The sequence below is a fragment of the Mastomys coucha genome, unplaced genomic scaffold, assembly GCF_008632895.1.
Source record: "Mastomys coucha isolate ucsf_1 unplaced genomic scaffold, UCSF_Mcou_1 pScaffold5, whole genome shotgun sequence".
Taxonomy (NCBI): domain Eukaryota; kingdom Metazoa; phylum Chordata; class Mammalia; order Rodentia; family Muridae; genus Mastomys; species Mastomys coucha.
Window position 1 is genome coordinate 75,869,505 of NW_022196911.1, and position 18,787 is coordinate 75,888,291.

Consider the following 18,787-nt stretch of genomic DNA (forward strand, 5'->3'; position numbering starts at 1 on the left):
GGAACTCACTCTGTAGACCAGGCTGGCCTCGAACTCAGAAGTCTCCCTGCCTCTGCCTCCCAAGTGCTGGGATTAAAGGCGTGTGCCACCACCGCCTGGGTTTTTATCATGTAAAAGTGGAAATAAACTATAGATAACTTTCTCTGGCCATCAGTATAATTTTAGAATGTTGTTAAATGCAATTTATTTTTCATAGAAAAGTTAAGCTCCCCTGGGAAAGTTGTTACGTCACCAAGGAAGCTTCCTCCGTTGTCGCCAAAGACCAGTGGGCAGAAGAGAGCACTTCTCCCTAAAACATTGGCAAATTACTTTAAAGTGTCCTCCAAATCCAAAAATAATGAAGACGTAGGAGCACACATGGGAAATGATAAAGGTAAAGCAGAAGTTAACATGATAAATTAGCCTTGATGTATAAAACTGGGAATGGATTCCATAGATGCCTGTGCTAATAGTCCTAAATATAGAAACATCACTATTGAGTAAAGTTTATGGGAGTTCAATTTGTGGGTATAGCTAGTGTTTTATTAAAAGGGAGTTTGGCCGGGTATAGTAGTGCATACCCTTAATTCCAGCACTCTGGAGGCCGAGGCAGGTAGTTCTCTATGAGTGCGAAGCCTGATCTACGCAGTGAGACCTTAGCAAAAAAAGCAAAAAAAGTGAGTGTTACCTAAAATTTTTAACATTGTGTTTATGCAGGAGTCAAAAATTCTTCTTTGGAACAGAGGCAAATTATTCAGACTAAGTCAACCAATGCAAATAATTCATATAATAAAGATGATGGAGCTGAAGAATCCAACAGAAAGAAGGCAACATCACTCATTCTCTTTGAAGAGGTAGGTCTGCATGGGTACATTCATGATGTGACATAGTAGAAACATTTTAAAGATTACTGTGTGCTTCTTTTTTTTTTTTTTTGGTTTTTCGAGACAGGGTTTCTCTCTGTAGCCTCGGCTGTCCTGGTACTCACTCTGTAGACCAGGCTGGCCTCGAACTCGGAAATCCGCCTGCCTCCGCCTCCCAAGTGCTAGGATTAAAGGCGTGCGCCACCACCGCCCGGCTACTGTGTGCTTCTTAAAAGTCATTTTAAGATAGCTAAGAAATTTGAGAATACACGTCTCTAGAATATTATTTTTATAAAGAATAGTAATTAAAAAACATTTTCTCTGTATTATTTTATGTATGTGGATGTTATGCCTGCCTGTATGTCTGTGCACTATGTGTGTACAACACCTTTGGAGGCCAGAGGAGGGTATTAGATCCCCTGGAACTGGAGTTACAAATGGTTATGTGCTACCATGTTGATGCTGGGAATCAAACTCAGGTCCTATGCTCTTAACCACTAAGCTCTCTCTCTATTCATGTCTAGAATAATTTTAAGATGATTAACATATTTCAAGGATAGTGATTATTAACAACTATAGAAATATGACTCATAACTACCCAATTATTAGTGATTTGATTTTATTTAGTTTTAATGTTTACTATGTGACCATCATAAAGGTTCCTTTATGGAATAAGACAAACTTTTCTCCAGGCAGTAATATTGCACGCCTTTAATCCAGGCAATCAGGAGGTAGAGACAAGCAGATCTCTGAGTCCAAGCCAGTCTACAGAGTGAGTTCCAGGACAGTCAGAGCTACACAGAGAAACCCTATATTAAAAAACAAAAAACAAAAAAAACCCAAAAAAACCAACAAAAATCTCTGTTGGCTTTGACACAGGATATTTACTCAGATCTATAATTCATCTGAGTGAGTGCACTGGTTTTTTTGTTGTTGTTGTTGTTGTTTTTTTTTTTTTCCCCCCGAGACAGAGTTTCTCTGTGTAGTCTTGGCTGTCCTGGAACTCACTCTGTAGACCAGGCTGGCCTCAAACTCAGAAATCCACCTGCCTCTGCCTCCCAAGTGCTGGGATTAAAGGCTTGTGCCGCCACCACCCAGTTTGAGTGAGTGCACTGTTGCTTTTACTATATTAATATTCTAATAAATGGTTTGTAGGTTGATGTCATTTTTGATGAAGATGCTGGGTTTTTGAATGCAGTCAAAACATTCATGGCAACAACTAAACGACCAGTAATTCTCACGACAAGTGGTATGTAAAAATAATGTCAGTACTGTATGGTTTTGTTGAAATATTTTGGGAGAGCTACTAACTTACAGGCAAAAAAGTTAGCAGTTACAGGGGTATGGGCTGGAGAGATGGCTCAGCAGGCAAAACCTGCTAGATAAATCTGTTGACCTGAGTTTGATGCCTGAAATGCACAGAAAGGTAGAAGGGGAGAACTGGTTCCCCAGGGTTGCCCTTATACTTCTGAATACTTATGAACCCACACACAGACATCATGCACACAGAACACACAATAATAAAAAGTAACATTTTAAAACAAATGGGGATACTGGAAGGATGGGTTAGTGCTTAAGAGCACTTGTTCTTACAGAGAACCCAGATTCAGTTCCCAGCACCCACATGGTAGCATATCTGTAACTCAAATTCCAGGGCATCCAATGTCCTCTTGGGTTCTCCTCAGGCACCAGGCACTCACATGGAACATAGACATACTTGTAGGCAAAACACTCAAACACAAAATAAATACATTTAATCTCCACCCTACAAAAACAAAAAACTAGTATGGTGGCATATGTCTGTAATCCCAGTACTTACAAGGCAGAGACAGGAGAAAGCCTGTAATGAATTACAGATCAGCCAGTGCTATATAACCAAATCCTGGTCTCTTAGTTTGAGCTAATTACACTTAAGAAGCTGAGGCAGAAAGCTGAGGTCTTTAAAGCTAGCTGGATACTGTATCAAGACCCTGCTTTGAAAGCAGAAGAAACACACATAGGCATACACACACCTCATAGCAAGACCCTGCCTTGTAAACAATAGAAACACATAAGCTTTGAGCCCAGTGACCATATGCAAGGCTCTGGATATGATCCTTATTACCACCCCTCCAAAAAAAGTCAGTTGAAAATTCTTTTTAATATTATCTATTATATATTAGTGTACTGTAGCATGATGTGGTTACTGGGATTTGAACTCATGACCTTCTGAAGAGCAGTTGGCACTCTTAACTGCTAAGCCGTCTCTCCAGCCCAGTTGAAAAATTCTTTTTCTAAAATGAGAAGCAGCCTGTGCTCTTAACCATTGAGCCATATTTCTAGCTCCTAGATTTATTTTTACTATGTGTATATGAGTGTTTTGACTATACCATGTGCATGGTGCCCACAGAAGTCAGAAGAGAGCATCAGATTCCTAGAGCCGGAGTTATGTGTGGTTGCAAGCCACCACATAGGTGCTGAGAACCAAACTGAGGTCCTCTGTAAGAGCAACAAGAGCTGTTAACCAATTGAGCTCTCTTTCCAGCCCTTGGAATCTGGTTTTATTTGTTTGTTTTGTTCTGTTTTCCAAGATAGGGTTTCTCTGTGTACTGGCTGTCCTGGAACTTGCTTTGTAGACCAGGCTAGCCTTGAACTCACAGAGATCCACCTGCCTCTGCTTTCTAAGTGTTGAGATTAAAGGTGTGCACCACCATGCTCTGTGGAAGCTAGTTTTTTTCAAGTAAGAATTATTCACATTTGTATTTACTTGCAGCCCTTGTTAGTAGTTATAAAATCCAGTGTATATGAGAATAGCAATGGCTATTTTAAAATGTATACTACTGTCAGCAGTGGTGGCGAATGCCTTTATTCCCAGCACTTGGAAGGCAGAGGCAGGAAGATTTCTGAGTTCCAGGCCAGCCTGGTCTACAGAGTGAGTTCCAGGACAGCCAGGGATACACAGAGAAACCCTGTCTCGAAAAACAAACAAACAAACAAAAAAATGTATACTACTTTGGATCACTGTGTCCAGTGTAGGACATTTAAGAACCCTAAATTAAGGATTGCCTAAAACAGAGACTTACAAAGTAGTTGATATGTGTATTAGAGTTTAATATATATATCAGCCGAGCAATGGTTGCGGAGGGAGGCAGAGTCAGAGGGAGGTGAGTTTGAGGTAATCTGGTATACATAGTGAGTTCCAGAACAGCCAGGGCTGCCCAGAGAAATCCTATCTTCAAAACAAAACAAGTCCTTTTCCTGTTTCTTTGTCATACTTAGGATTAGACAACCAACAGAGCATATGTGTGTGTCTGTCTGTATGTCTGTCTTCTAGTTTTATTCTTTAGCCAGGCTAGTTTTAAACTCAGATATTCTTACTCATCCTACATTTACAGGGATAAACCACCTCCTGGTTCCCTGGAGATCCTTAATTTAGCACTTCTCCACCCTATGATAAAACTTCAAGGAGATTTGTTTCATGGTTAGTTAAAGTAAATCTTCAGCAGTGTCACAGAATTCTATCTGCCTTCTTGGGTATGAGAATTGGGTGTTTCACTTTAAAAATCCATATAGCTTTTTATTGTTGTTTGAGATGGTATAGAACTCTTCAGTCCTCTTTGCTTAGACTGCTGGCGTTATAAGTGTCCACCAACATACTTGACCTATAGTTTTTTAAAATGTTTTTATTCCAAAAAAAAAAAAGCTGGGTGGTGGTGGCGCACACCTTTAATCCCAACACTTGGGAGGCAGAGGCAGGTAGATTTCTAAGTTCAAGGCCAGCCTGGTCTACAGAGTGAGTACCAGGACAGCCAGAGAAACCCTGTCTCAAAAAAACGGGGGAAAAAAAGGTTTTTATTATTTATTATCTATATCTACACATTTGTGCCATAAAATCTGTGCAACAGAGCATATGTGGAGATCAGAGGACAATTTCTAGTTATTGGTTGTCTCCTATCAAGTGGGTTCTGGAGGTTGGACTCATGTCATCAGGCTTGGCAGCAAACAACTCTACCTACGAAGCAACCTGATTACTGGGTTTCTGAGGGGACCTCTTGTTCTGCAATGTGATAAGAGTTCTGACCTGGTGGGCAAAGAATTCAGCGAGTGGCAGACAGAAACAACACAAAGAAGTATGGGATCTGAGTGTTTAAGAATCAGGTTTATATAGTATACAGGAACAGGGCGAATGTCAGGCAGGTAGCAGTCACATCAAAGCCAGTGAAATCAAATGGCCAGGTGTAAATGATTCCTTCGGAAGAACAACAGTGCTCTTCCCTGCTGGGCTGCTGTCTTGGCAGCCCTAAGGAAACTCTGGTCTGAAGCAGGTAAGCACCAGGAGGTTTCATTCTAGCAGCTCCTGGGAATGGTTTGGCTTGTAACACAAGCTTTTCGACTACTCTCTAGTTTGTAAAGCAATTCTGCCTTGTGTGGTACTGCTCTTAGAGTTCTAACTATGTTAACAGATAGTAATAGTGTTTGACTGCTATCTCTAACTCTGGAGATACCCTGTCTGATAAGATAGGTTCCTTGTGGGAATCAGTAGGCAGTAATGTCTGACCTTTATTGCTAATTCTAGGGACTCCCTGTCTGCTAAGGCAGCTGCCCTTGTAAAAATTCCAAGCTAATAACAGCTAGGAAATCAATTAGGATCATTGAAACACTGTAGAGGCCAGGAAACAACGTTAAATCTCAGTTTTAGCTATAATGAAATATTTCTTAGGGCATCTTTATGCCTGAATAAAGAAAGCACACAGATCCCTCCAAAGACTTTAGCAGAGACCAATCTGGAATACATCAGAGCTGGGAGATGTCAGCGACTGAAGGATGTCAGTGACTCAGGAGGCAAGCTAGCTCCCTTTGAAGCCATATGCCTCAGGTTTTTTAGACCTGTCATGCAGACCCAACTGAAGTAGACGAGTGCTGCGTGACAGATTACTCCTATAAGAAAAAAAATATTAGACTGGATATGGTAACAGATGCCTATAATCCCATCACTCTGGAGGCTTACGTAGGAGGACTAAGTGCTGCTACATAGCTAGATCTTGTCTTAAAAACATAAGTAAAGTTAAAGTTGCAAATATTTCAGAAGGCTAACTGCTGCGATGGTATTTGGAAAGTTCATTTCTGATGGATGCTACCCTCCATGTCTTCTTTGTTTGTTTTGGTGCTAGGCATGTTCCTTACCAAGGACCTACATCCCCAGCTCTTCAATTACTTAAAAATATAAAAATCTTAATAATCATAGGTTAGGTGATAGCTTCATTAAAATGTCCTTCTTACTCTAGATCAAAAGAGAAGGTTCCATAAGGGATTATAATTTGCATGATACTATCATTTCCTTTTATCTATGAGGAATACGTCCAAGATTCCCCCAGTGATCAATGGTTGCTATATAAAGTTCATAGTACCATAGTGTATATGCCTTCTTTCCTATACATACATGCTTAGAACACTTGTTACATAGTCACAGTAAAAAATTAACTAATTACCAAGAGAACAGTCAAAGCACCAAGAGAGCTGGTTAGCCAGTTAAGAGCACTTGCTCTTGCAGAAGAGCCAGGCTCAGCCCCCAGCCCCTGAAGGTCATAAGTGTCAGTTCTAGAGCTGTAGTTACACGCAATCATGAACTGTTTTGTTTTGTTTTTTGAGACAGGGTTTCTCTGTGTAGCCCTGGCTATCCTGGAACTCAAGACCAGGCTGACCTCGAACTCAGAAATTTGCCTGCCTCTACCTCCCACATGCTGGGATTAAAGGCATGCTACACCACCCCCTGACAATCATGAACTGTTTGATAGAGGTGCAGGAAACCAAACTCTAGTCTCCTACAAAAGCAAAATGCACTGTAAACACAGAGCCAGCTCTACAACTCCTATTGTAAATATCCTCCAAATATTTACTCTAGATGTTGTCATAGCAGAGTATAGCTGGGAAATGGTGGTTAGTGGTCTCATGGTTTTTTAAAACGTTATGTTGTTTTCCTTTAGATCCCACATTTAGTCTAGTGTTTGATGGCTGCTTTGAAGAAATCAATTTCAGTATTCCTTCCCTGGTAAGTTTTGAATTTTCATGATTACAGATTATATAAATTACAATTCTGTAGAAGATACCTTTTAAATTAGATTTATAGTTTTAAAATGTGGGGCCTTTTAAAAATGATTTATTTTTATTTTATATGCATTGGTGTTTTGCTTACATGTATATCTGTGTGAGACCATCAGGTCTCCCAGAACTGGAATAACAGAGAGTTGTGGGCTACCATCTGGGTGCTGGGAATTGAAACTGGATTCTCTAGAAAAGCACTTAACCACTGAGCCACCTCACCAGCCCCTTAAAATGTGTTTTTTAAAGAGAAATATTAAAGCTTCTGAGTTTTAAGAAACTTGTGATGGTTTCCTCTTTTGCTTTAAAATGAGGTTATTTTTCAGATACTAAGTTTTCTTTGAGCCAGGCAATTGTGGCACATGCCTTTAATCCCAGCACTTGGGAGGCAGAGGCAGGCAGATTTCTGAGTTCGAAGCCATCCTGTAGTGTTGAAGTTGGAGAATTTTGTGTAAGTTTCCTTGCAAGGTTGTGTGTGGTACACACCTGTAATACCAGCATCTAAGAGGCAGAGGCAAGGAGGATCCTATGTCAGCCTTGGCTATAGAGCCAGATCCTGCTTAAAACAATGACAGAAACAACACAAACACACAAGCGGAACATGCATTTGGAAGATGGAAACGGGAGAATCATAGGTTCTTGTTCAAGGCCAGCCTGGGTTGTATAAGATTCTGTCTTAAACACATAAACACACATTTTGTAGTTGTCCTAGATTATATACAATAAGCTCAAGAAAAATATTTAAATGCTTTTAATTTGGTGGTATATGTTCTTGTATTTTTTAGAGAAATTTTGTTTTCAAAAACTTTTCAGATACTATGGATTGTTAGCAAAATTATTATTCAGATTTATTGCTATAATTTCTGCAATTTGTATAATTAACATGTGTTTCTCTTTTCCAAATCTTGTCTTGTTTTTCTATTTTTAAGCTAAATGTTGCCAGCTATCTACAAGTGATCTGTCTAGTTGAGAATTTCAGAACTGACTTTAAAGACTTTGTAACCTTGTTGACTGCAAATGCTTGTGACATCAGAAAAAGTATCCTTTACTTACAGTTTTGGATTAGAAGTGGAGGTGGAATTTTAGAAGAAAGGCCATTGTCACATTGTCGTAAGTAGTCTGTTAATATGAGACTTTTCCATTTGGGGACCAGAATCTTAAATATATATACTCTATCAAAATATTTCTAAAATTATAAATTAAGTGTCTAGCTATGCTGATTTTTTGGTTTTTTGAGACAGAGTCTCTCTGTGTATCCTTGGCTGGCCATGAACTCAGAAATCCACCTGCCTCTGCCTCCTAAGCGCTGGGATTAAAGGTGTGTGCCACCATCTTTTTAATAAAAGTTTTAAAAATTTAGGCTGGGCGTGGTGGCGCACGCCTTTAATCCCAGCACTTGGGAGGCAGAGGCAGGTGGATTTCTGAGTTCGAGGCCAGCCTGGTCTACAGAGTGAGCTCCAGGACAGCCAGGGCTATACAGAGAAACCCTGTCTCGAAAAACCAAAAAAAAAAAAAAAAAAAAAAAAAAAAAAAAAAAATTTAAGTAAACAGCCAGGCATGGTGGTGGACATCTATAATTCCAGCAGTTTGGAGGCAGAGGCAGGCTAATCAGAAATTCAAAGCCATGCTTGTCTATATAATGAGCTCAAGGCCAGCCTGGGCTATAAAACACCTTCTCTCAAAACACAAAGCAAACAAAAAAAAAGTACAAATAGATTGAACTCACAAAAATAGAGGGGAAACTTTTTGCCAGTATGGTATTGCATGCCTGTGCTTCCAGTTCTGCTGTCTCTCACAAGGTGAAAAATACAGATCCCCAAGCTAACAATCCTTAGATTTTCTACCATGATTCTCAAGCTCCTAGTAGACTCTGATGTGAACCTGAAGAGAGTTTTGACAGTACTTGGGAAATGGAGGCTAGAGGTTGGAGAGTTGAAGATCATCCTTGGCTTCATAGCAAGTTTAGGATAGCCTGGACTGCATGAGTCCATTTCCAAAACAACAAAACTGGAGAGATGGCTCAGTAGTTAAGAGCACTCACAGATGGCTTCCAAAGGACCCAGCTTCAATTGCCAACACCCACATGGCAGCTCACAACAGTCAGTAACTTGAGGTCCTTAGCATCTGACACCCTCACACAGATATGCATGTAGGCAACATACCAATGCATAACATAGATAGATAGATAGATAGATAGATAGATAGATAGATAGATAGATAGATAGATAGATAGATAGATAGATAGGAACAAACTCTCCAAACTATATTGCTTATTCACTTGTGGACATACAGTTTCTTATATAATTGTTGTTACCTTCCTTCTTTCCCTTATAAAAAACACACCTGTGCCAGGTGTGGTGATGTATTCCTGTAGGAGAGGAGGCAGGAAGATCTAGAGGTAAAAGTCATTCCTGACTACATTGAGTTCAGCCTGGACTATAGGACTACCATCAGTGGCCTGTCAGTCTAGCCTTACCTCCTCCTTCTGTGAGAGTATTTAAGTATGGTCCTGGGGCCCTTTTGTTTGCTTGTTTCTCTGTGAGAGTAGTCTATGCATGCTTTGTGTGGACCCATGTCTTCCTCACTTTCTCTTGCTGTTTCCCAGCTTCTTTTGGTTTAGTTTTGTGGGGTTTTTGTTTGTTTGTCTTTGTTTTCGTTTGGTTTGGTTTGATTTTCTTCCAGACAAGGTTTCTCTGTGTAGCTCTGGTTGGCCTTGAACTCACAGAGAGTCATCTGCCTCTGTTATGGGAATAAAGGCATGCACCACCACCACCAGGCTTGTTTTGATTTTATTTATTTATTTGGTTGTTTTTGTTTTTGTTTTTGTTTTTCGAGATAGGGTTTCTCTGTATAGCCCTGGCTGTCCTGGAACTCACTCTGTAGACCAGGCTGGCCTCGAACTCAGAAATACACCTGTCTCTGTCTCCCAAGTGCTGGGATTAAAGGTGTGTGCCACCACAGCCTGGCTGCTTTTATTTTTTTTGTTTTGTTTTGTTTTGTTATTGTTTTTAATTATTTATTTAATGTACATGAGTACGCCATAGCTATCTTTAGACACATCAGAAGATGGCATCAGATCTCATTATGGATGGTTGTGAGCTACCGTGTGGTTGCTGGGAATTGAACTCAGGACCTCTGGAAGAGCAGTCAGTGCTCTTAGCCACTGCACCATCTCTCCAGCCCTGCTTTTATTTTTTAAATTACATGTTTGCATTACTTATTGGTGGTAGGTGTCAGTTCTCTTCTACACTATGGGTCCCAGAGCCTGAACTCAAATTTTCAGCTTAGCTGCAAGTGCCTTTATCTGCTGAGTCATTTTATTGGTCCTATTTGTTTTTCTCTTTGGCTTTTCGACCTATTTTGTTTTTAAGACAGGATCCTATGAAGTTTAGGCATGTGTAACCACACCCAGTTTATATTTCTTTATAGCATATTTAAGTTTATAATTCAAATTTTCTTAAGAACTTGGTTTCAGAAATATTTTTCTCATATGAATACTTTTACTTTCTACTGCTCTTCAGTCACTGCTGTAACTTGATTATAGCATAAGCAACTATTGATTACTTTCTCCATTCTAGGTCTTGTGTTTTCATGAGTCAGCCATGCTTGTTCCCTGGGGATGTTGCTAGTTTTTGTTGCCTGCTCCATAGTCATACTTCTGTAGGGAAAGATCCTGCTCAAATAAATGATCACACAAACCCAAGGACAACAAATAAGAAAGGAAAGTGGAAAAAGAGGGAGATGTAGTTCTAGAAAACAAATCCCCTGCCTTTTTTTATCTTAAATTAGTTCAAAATTTAAACATTATTTTTCCTTTTTTTAATTTATCTTTATTTTATATACATTGGTGTTATGTCTGCATGTGTGAGGGAACTGAATCCCCTAGAACAATTGTGAGCTGCCATATGATTGCTTGAGTCCTTTGAAAGAGCAGCCCGTGCTCTTAACTGCTGAGACATCTCTCCAGCCCTTAAACAATATTTTTTAAAGTAGAATTAGCCAGGGCTGCAAAGATGGCTGAGCCAATTAGAGCACTGACTGCTCTTCCAGAGGGCCTGACTTCAACTCACAGCAACCACATGGTGGCTCACAACCATCTGTAATGGAATCTAATGCCCTCTTCTGGTGTGTCTGAAGGCAGTAATGGTGTAGTCATTTAAAGGAATGAATGAATGAATGAGTGAATGAACTGGCCATAATTTTTAGTTACTGTAAGATGGCAACTTTAGCAAATTCTCAAAAACTTAGTAAGATAAGTAAGGCATGGGGGGAAAGCTATGTGTGACCCGCCCTGAGGCAGCAGGATCAGATGTACAAGGTTGCACACCTTAGGAATGACAGCAGAAGTTGTCCTCTGACCACCAAACATACAAAGAAGTTCAAGGATATCCTTGCTACATTGTAAATGTCAGGCCAGCCTAGGCTACATGAGATCCTGTCTCAAGGAAATAATAAAATAGCCCTTGGATAAACAACAAATGATAATATATCAATAACAGATAGACTTGAATTGTGTCACTTAGGTATTTTTCCAGTGAATTATTGTACTGTGTTCATAATGAGGTAAACACACTGTGGAGAACAATGTGGAGCTGTGGTCCTAAGGCTGGTGCTCCTGCTTCCTTCTCTCCTGGTCATTCCAAATACATTCGCATAAGACTGGTCTTCATTACTTTTTAGGAGAAAATAGCAGAAATACACTGGTTTGTTCTGAAGATGGCTCTGATACAAACATCAACTATAAAAACAGCAAAAGGAACCGTGTGGCCCTCCCCAGATGTGACACCGGCTGTGCAGAGGCTTTGTTTGGACTCAAGAACATTGCCTCCCCATCCCAAGACTTACTTTCATTGTTAAAGGTATTTTCTGGGGGGCTGGTGAGATGGCTCAGCGGGTAAGAACACTGACTACTCTTCTGAAGGTCATGAGTTCAGGTCCCAGCAACCACATGGTGGCTCACAACCACCCATAATGAGATCTGATGCCCTCTTCTGGTGGTCTGAAGGCAGCTTCAGTGCACTCATTTATAATAATGGGTCGATCTTTAAAAAAATAAAAGCTATTTTGTGTCTGTGTGGAATGTTGAATTCAGGTTTCTGTTCATCTTCTTAGTATTTACCCTGCATTTTGCATCTTAGTTTAGTTAAAATTCACTTAACATTTTCTAGACTTTAGATGTGAGATTTTAAATCAATTGACTGTGTTGACAAATGGTGCCTAGGCACAGCTTTAAAAACACAGGATGGGACTCAGGTTAAATTGAGCCAGGCGTAGTGGGGCACACCCCTAGTCCAGCACACTGGAGGAGAGGCAGGTAGGTCTCTACTTCCAGCCTGGTTCCAAGACAGCTAGGAGTACATGGAGAAACCCTGTCTAGAAAAGTAAATGACCTCTGATACTGAATTGGAGTATGTGCTAAATAAAGAAGACGAGTTTTTGAATCTAGATCTAGTTTAGACTTAGAATGTTTTCCCCTCCCACCTATCTATCCCTTTCTTCCTTTTTTTTTTTTGTTTGTTTGTTTGTTTTCTTCCCCAAGCCCTGGGGTTTGGTCCAAGGAGCTTAGTGCTTATTAGGCAAATGTTTTATCACTGACTGACTCAGCCTAGTCAGTACTGTTTTGATGTGTTAAATATAATCTAATAAAATGACAAAGAGTAGCCACTTAATACTTTCAGGATAGAATAGGTGGCAGGGAGTAGTAAAGGTGCTCAGATCCAAGGTTTGTGACCAACTCAGTGTGATCCCTGGGCCCACGTGGTGGTAGAAGGAGAGAACTGACTCCACACGTTTTTCTCTGATCTCCACGTCTTGTGAGGCACCCTCCAAAAACAAAACAAAACATGTCACCTATGTAAAAGATGCATAAGGACAAGTCTGTGTTCATCAGGCTGGGAGGATGTCTGAAATGGGCACTCTTAAAGTGTTCTTTACTCAATTGCTTTTCAGCACAAGATCACAACAAAGGAAGAGTGGCAGAAACTCATTCAGCTTCTTACCGAATTCCACGTGCAAAATATAGATCTGTTACACAGTAATCTTGAGTTCATCCTGCCACTGCCAGTTAACATGATGCCAGACGTAAGAGGTGCTTATGGCTTCCCAGTGACCACACAGGCCAGTGCACCAGCAAGCATGAAGCATCTTACCAGGAAGCAGTCAGAAGACCAGCCATTGAGAAAATCACAGAAAAGGAAACAGAAAAAGATGGTGACCCTAGATGATAGTGACCTATTTGACACTGGCCTGGACCTCTCTGGTGAACTGCCTAGCTTATCTCCTGCACCGTCCTCATCTATAGAAGACAACATAAGCAGAGACAGCGATTCTGAGATGAAGACACAGAACAAAGGTTTCAAGCCTCACTCTGTACCTCAGCCGCCTAAGACTGTAGCAGAGAAGAAGTGCTGCATGCTCGTTTCCCACTGTTTAAATTCTCTCAGTGAGTTCATGGAGAACATGTCCTTCATAGATGCCTTTTTCACAGATCCAGGGGAACAGAATGAATTGGGTAAACGTGCCTTTCACTGGACAAATGGAAGGGTTAAAAGCGGACTTTGTGATGAGTTTAGCCTTGAGACTAGAGATGGGTGGGCTCCTCAGAGCTCTGAAGAATTAAAGGCAGCTGCAGAAGTGCTCAGCTTTACTAAATGCTCTTCTACCATTTCGAAAGCACTAGAGTCCTTGAATTCATGCAAGCAGTTAGGAAGAGACCCAACCGATGAGCTCACTCTCTGTGTTTCACAAAGGTGCCGTGATGTTTGCTTCCACCAATCGGCATCTAATCTAGTGTAAGTCCTTCTTGTTACCTTCTATTTTCCAGTAATCAATGGCAGTGATTCTTCTTACTAATTTTCAAATGCTGGGCCATTGATCATGGGATACACTTAGTGTTAATATAGTTCCTCATACAAATTAAGCAGATTGCTGAAAAATCAAATTTGAATGAAAATTGGGAAACCTGAGCTGAGTGTGGTGGCACACACTTTTAATCCCAGCATTAGAGGCAGAGGCAGGTGGATCTCTTTGTTCTGGGCCAGACTGGTCCACAAAACGAATTTTAGGACAGCCAGAGCTATACAAGAGAGACCCTGTCCCAGGGGGGAAAAAGAAATTTGGGAGCCTTTAGGAAACAGAGAAGTGCAGACTTGTGACAGGTAAAAGATATTTCACTATGACACCAGGCATGTGGGTAATCACAGCACTGTGGAGTAGAGATCAAGAGTTTGATGGCAGCCCAAGCTACAAAACAAAAGTCTTAATCAGACATTTTTTTTTTTAAAGATTTATTTTATTTCATTTTTGTGTGTATGAGTATACTGTAGCTGTCCAGATAACTGTGAGCCATCATGTGTGGCTGCTGTTGATCTCAGAACCTCTGCTGGCACCGCTCGATCCAGCGGAATTTTCTGCAGCTGTCTTCAGACTCACTAGAAGAGGGCGTCCGATCTCATTATGGGTGGTTGTGAGCCGCCATGTGGTTGCTGGGATCCGAACTCAGGACCTTAGGAAGAGCAATCAGTGCCCTTACCCACTGAGCCATCTGGCCAGCCCGAGACATTTTCAATATGAAGCTGAGTGTGGTAGTGTGAGACTGTAATCCCAGCTCTCAGGAGACTGAGATTGAAGTCAGGCTGAGCTATGTAGAGTTCAGGCCAGTCTGGGTATTTATGAGTAACTGACAGGAAATTAGAAGTCTACCTGGTCTAGACTAGAAGCAGGAACACTGGTTATATTTGGGGTTGTTACATATTTGTATACAAAATAACAAATAATACTTTTAATTTGTAGCAACGCTGAAAAGAGGATGGCAGTCATTAAAAGTGTGTTTTCTAGTCGTTCTTTCCTGACCCTGGGTAGTAAACAAGCTAGCATAATTGACTACCTGCCAACTCTGCGGAGCATCTGTCGGACAGAGAAGCTAAAAGAACAGGAGAAAAATAAAAGAAGGTACAGTGTGTAAAAATAAAGTAATATTTTAGGTCCCTGTTAAGATTAATAAATGTTTGTGGGAATGAAAATACTAATATTAAATATTTTGTGATTTTGACAGGTTTCTGCACTATTTTGAAGGAATCCATCTAGATATTCCTGAAGAAACCATAACTACTTTGGCAGATGACTTCCCATGATGCTCCCCATCATCAGTCTTGTACAGATTTCGTGGTCCTGATAACATACTTTAGAGTATGGTGACTTTAAAGAAGGGCTTATTTCTCTTAATGTAAATTTTAAAGAACTTGTATTTTTGTAGTTCACGTATTTAAAATGAAAATTTCAAATTATAAACTGTAGGTATGATTGTGGCATTTTTTCTGAATGTTTTGAATTATCTAATTTTGCTTTATTGTGTATTTTCTGTATGTGTGAACTGTTTGTAGGATAATTTTCGCTAATTTCTAGAGCTGTTTCAGTGCTGAGCTCACCCGTCATTTTTCCTTTTTCCTGTAGTCTTCCTCTACCGCCCAGCCTGTGCAGCTGTAAATAGGCAGTCTCCAAAGTTACACAATGGAAAACAGAGCTACAAACAGAGTATTTTAAAATGTCCTAGGAGACAAATTATGCCTCAGTTGTGGAAAGCATTGCCTTTATTTCTTGTGCCATCTTCCAGCATGTTTTACCATTTAATCATTGAGTCATGAGTCATTGGTGTTAGCAGAGTAAAGCATTCTGAATTCTCAAATTATCCACATAAGGTTAGGTGGTAAGACCTTCCTTATCACTCCGTGTAGTTACAGTCTAGAGCATTTTGCCAACTCAAATCATTTGTACATTTTCTGGTATTTTCCTATCATTATGTTATATTTCATAAAGTTTATCAATTTTGGACAACTTGTTGATGGTTGAAGAAATAATGAAGTATTTTACCAAGGGGTAAAATAGTGCATAGCTTTTTTTTTTTTTTTTTTGGTGCTGAGGATTAAATTTAGGGGTTTTTGTATTATAGGCAAATGTCCTGTGTCTTAGTATATACACAGGCATTATGTTTTAGTAATTATTTACAGTGGTACATATCAAACCCAAGACCTTGTGCATTCTATTGAACATGCTTAACCACAGAGCTAGAACCCCCATCTTTTTTTTGAGGTAGGGTCCGGTATATTGCTTAGGCTGCCCCTAAACTCCTTCCAGAATTTTGTAATCCCCATCTTAAACTTCTTAAGTACTTGGGACTACAGGTATATACTACCACACCGAGCAAGGTCATCTTTTAATTTTTTTTTAAGTATCTATTTTTTACTTTAGTAGCAAGATTTTAAAATGTACATTTTACTTAATATTATTTCACAGATAATCAGGTTTGTTTAAAATTCCTCCATAATGTAAATATTTGTATAATAATCAGGTACATTTTCTGATGAATTGTATTTTTAATTTAGAAGGTAAGGATCCTAGTTTTGTACTTTTTTAAAAATATAGATGCATACCTGTTTACAAATGTGTATGAAGATGTGTTTTTACCTCTTGTTCAACCTACCTTTCCTTGTAATTAAAAGTTAAAGCTAAATGCTTGGTGTGTTGTTTAAATTACTTTTAAGTTATGATTTTTTTTTTTTTATTTTTATTTTTTTTTTTTGCTCATTTGTTTGTTTTGTTTTGTTAGACAAGGTTTCTGTGTAGTTCTGTGTAGCCCTGGCTGTCCTGGAACTGGATGTGTAATTCTGTAGACCAGGCTGTCCTCGAACTCACAGAAATCTACCTGCTTCTGCCTTTGAAGTGCTGGGATTAAAGGCATGTGCCACCATCACCACCCAGCTGGTCAAAGCTTTTTAAAGATTTATGGTTTTTATGTATATGTTTTTCTGCATGTATGTATGTGAACCACATGCTTGCAGTGTCCTTGAGTTCATAGGAGGCATTTGGGTACCCTGGAATTGGAGTTAAGGATGTTATAAGCTGTTTAGCATGCTGGGGCTAGGAACTGCACCTAGGACCCTACAAGGGCAGTAAGGACTCTTAACTGCTGAAACATCTTCCCAGCTCCTAAGCTTCAAGTGTGTTTCCCTGCTGGGTGGCTACTGCAGCTGTTTTATTATTAGGGTCTCTGATCACTCTCAACAACTGATCAACCAATGTAAAATAAATCCATAAAACTGTTCAAGTTGCCAGGCAGTGGTGGTGCACGCCTTTAATCCCAGCACTTGGGAGGCAGAGGCAGGTGGATTTCTGAGTTTGAGGCCACCCTGGTCTACAGAATGAGTTCCAGGACAGCCAGAGCTACACAGAGAAACCCTGTCTGGAAAAACCAAAAAAAAAAAAAAAAAAAAAAAAAAATTATTTATTTTATGTATATGAACATACCTGGAAAAACCAAAAAAAAAAAAAAAGATTTATTTATTTTATGTATATGAACATACTAGCTCTCTTCAGACACACCAGAGAGGGCATTTGATCCCATTACAGATGGTTGTAAGCCACCATGTGGTTGCTGAGAATTGAACTCAGAACCTCTAGAAGAGCAGTCAGTGTTCTTAACCACTGAGCCATCTCTCCAGCCTGGGTTTTTTTTTTGTTTGTTTGTTTGTTTGGTTGGTTGGCTTTTTTAGATTTTCAAAACAAGGTACCCCAAAACTCTGTAGACCTGGACTGGCTGGCCTTGAACTCAGATCTGCCTGCCTCTGCCTCCTAGAGTGCTGGGACAAAAGGCATGCCCTACTACCACCCAGCTCTTAAATTTATTTTTTAAATAGTTACCTTTCATTTTTCTATGTGTAAGTATGTTTCCTGTGTGTCTGTGCAGGAGAACAAAGAAGAGTGTCACATCCCTTAGAACTGACATTATAGGCAACTGTGAGCACCTCCAATGGGGGCTGAGAGCCAAACTGGGGCTCTCTAGAAAAGTATCCAAGTTAGATTAATATTGGAGCCATCTCTCCAGCCTAGTACTTGCTTTAAATGGAGGTAACTTTTGGCTGCCTGTGTGTAGCTCCTTACTATTTAGAACTTAAGCAAACAAGACTCAGAATCTCACAAAATATTTATTGATTTGGTTTTGGCTCATCTTTTTCAAGCCAAAAATCTGATTTTATAAACATGGAAACTATTTTCAAAATGTTTTCCACTAACATGGAAGATGAGAACAGCTGCTTTAATAAATTAGTATAATACTAGAGTGAGTGCATTAACATGTGAGCTCTGAGCCTCTGTCAAAAACTAACTCGTAAAAAGCAACAGCTTGTAATAATGAATCATACAACTCTTCAATCCGGTATGAGCTCTTGACAATCTTCTGTCTGTATTGCACTATGAGGTCCTGTGGGAAGAACACCCGCGGCTGCTTCTTCAGCACAGACTCTGAGAGGAGCTGCTTCACTAGCTCCCTCCCACTAGTCCTCGTGTCGCCGATCATCAGGTCAAAGTGCTTGCCCACAGCATTTCGTTGTATGCTCAGCACTCGATGCTGGCCATCCTCGGCAAAAGTTTTGTTGAGTAAGGCATACAGTATGGCTTCTATGATAAGAAAGTGTAACAGTATAGGAAGCAGAGATGTGTTCTGAATGGAAAGTCCTGATTTTTCCAAAATGTAGAGATCTGCTTTAGGCATCTTTGAAATGACTGAAGAAATCTTTAAAAAAAAAAAAAAATCAGAATGATTATGCCTCATGTTTGTCCCATTTCTGACAATTCACAGATAACTAAAAAGCTTCTTGAAGTCTAAAGTCTACTGACTTGGAGATTAAGCAACTCAAAACTTTTAACAATTTGAAATATTCCAAGGTAGAACAGAGGGCTGGCCTTAGCCTGGAATCTCTGTTGTTAGCAAGGGGCAGCCAAAGCCTCTCATCACTATGTGTTCACCAAGTAGCAGTTCCTGCTTGAAGACTTAAAAGATCGCATTTTTTTTTTTTTTTTTTTTTTTTTTTTTT

At 39.8% G+C, this 18,787-nt stretch overlaps 2 protein-coding genes across 3 annotated transcripts in view; one reads left to right on the top strand and one right to left on the bottom strand.

Moving 5' to 3' along the window:
• Positions 1 to 16,428, top strand: part of Atad5 (ATPase family AAA domain containing 5) — a 53,665-nt gene extending 37,237 nt beyond the window's left edge. The window contains exons 15-23 of one of the 2 annotated variants that reach the window (XM_031352318.1): positions 197 to 373; positions 697 to 833; positions 1,998 to 2,091; positions 6,806 to 6,870; positions 7,850 to 8,030; positions 11,601 to 11,779; positions 12,870 to 13,711; positions 14,712 to 14,870; positions 14,974 to 16,428. In XM_031352318.1, the coding sequence (XP_031208178.1) occupies positions 197 to 373; positions 697 to 833; positions 1,998 to 2,091; positions 6,806 to 6,870; positions 7,850 to 8,030; positions 11,601 to 11,779; positions 12,870 to 13,711; positions 14,712 to 14,870; positions 14,974 to 15,052 (1,913 nt within the window). In that variant the 3' untranslated portion in view covers positions 15,053 to 16,428. The remainder of the gene's footprint in view (positions 1 to 196; positions 374 to 696; positions 834 to 1,997; positions 2,092 to 6,805; positions 6,871 to 7,849; positions 8,031 to 11,600; positions 11,780 to 12,869; positions 13,712 to 14,711; positions 14,871 to 14,973) is intronic. The other variant, XM_031352319.1, reaches the window with a different exon arrangement.
• A 1,452-nt stretch (positions 16,429 to 17,880) lies between these two features.
• Tefm (transcription elongation factor, mitochondrial) overlaps positions 17,881 to 18,787 on the bottom strand; it is a 5,706-nt gene continuing 4,799 nt past the window's right edge. Inside the window, exon 4 of the mRNA XM_031353694.1 lies at positions 17,881 to 18,486. Within this exon, the coding sequence (XP_031209554.1) occupies positions 18,043 to 18,486 (444 nt within the window). The 3' untranslated portion in view covers positions 17,881 to 18,042. The remainder of the gene's footprint in view (positions 18,487 to 18,787) is intronic.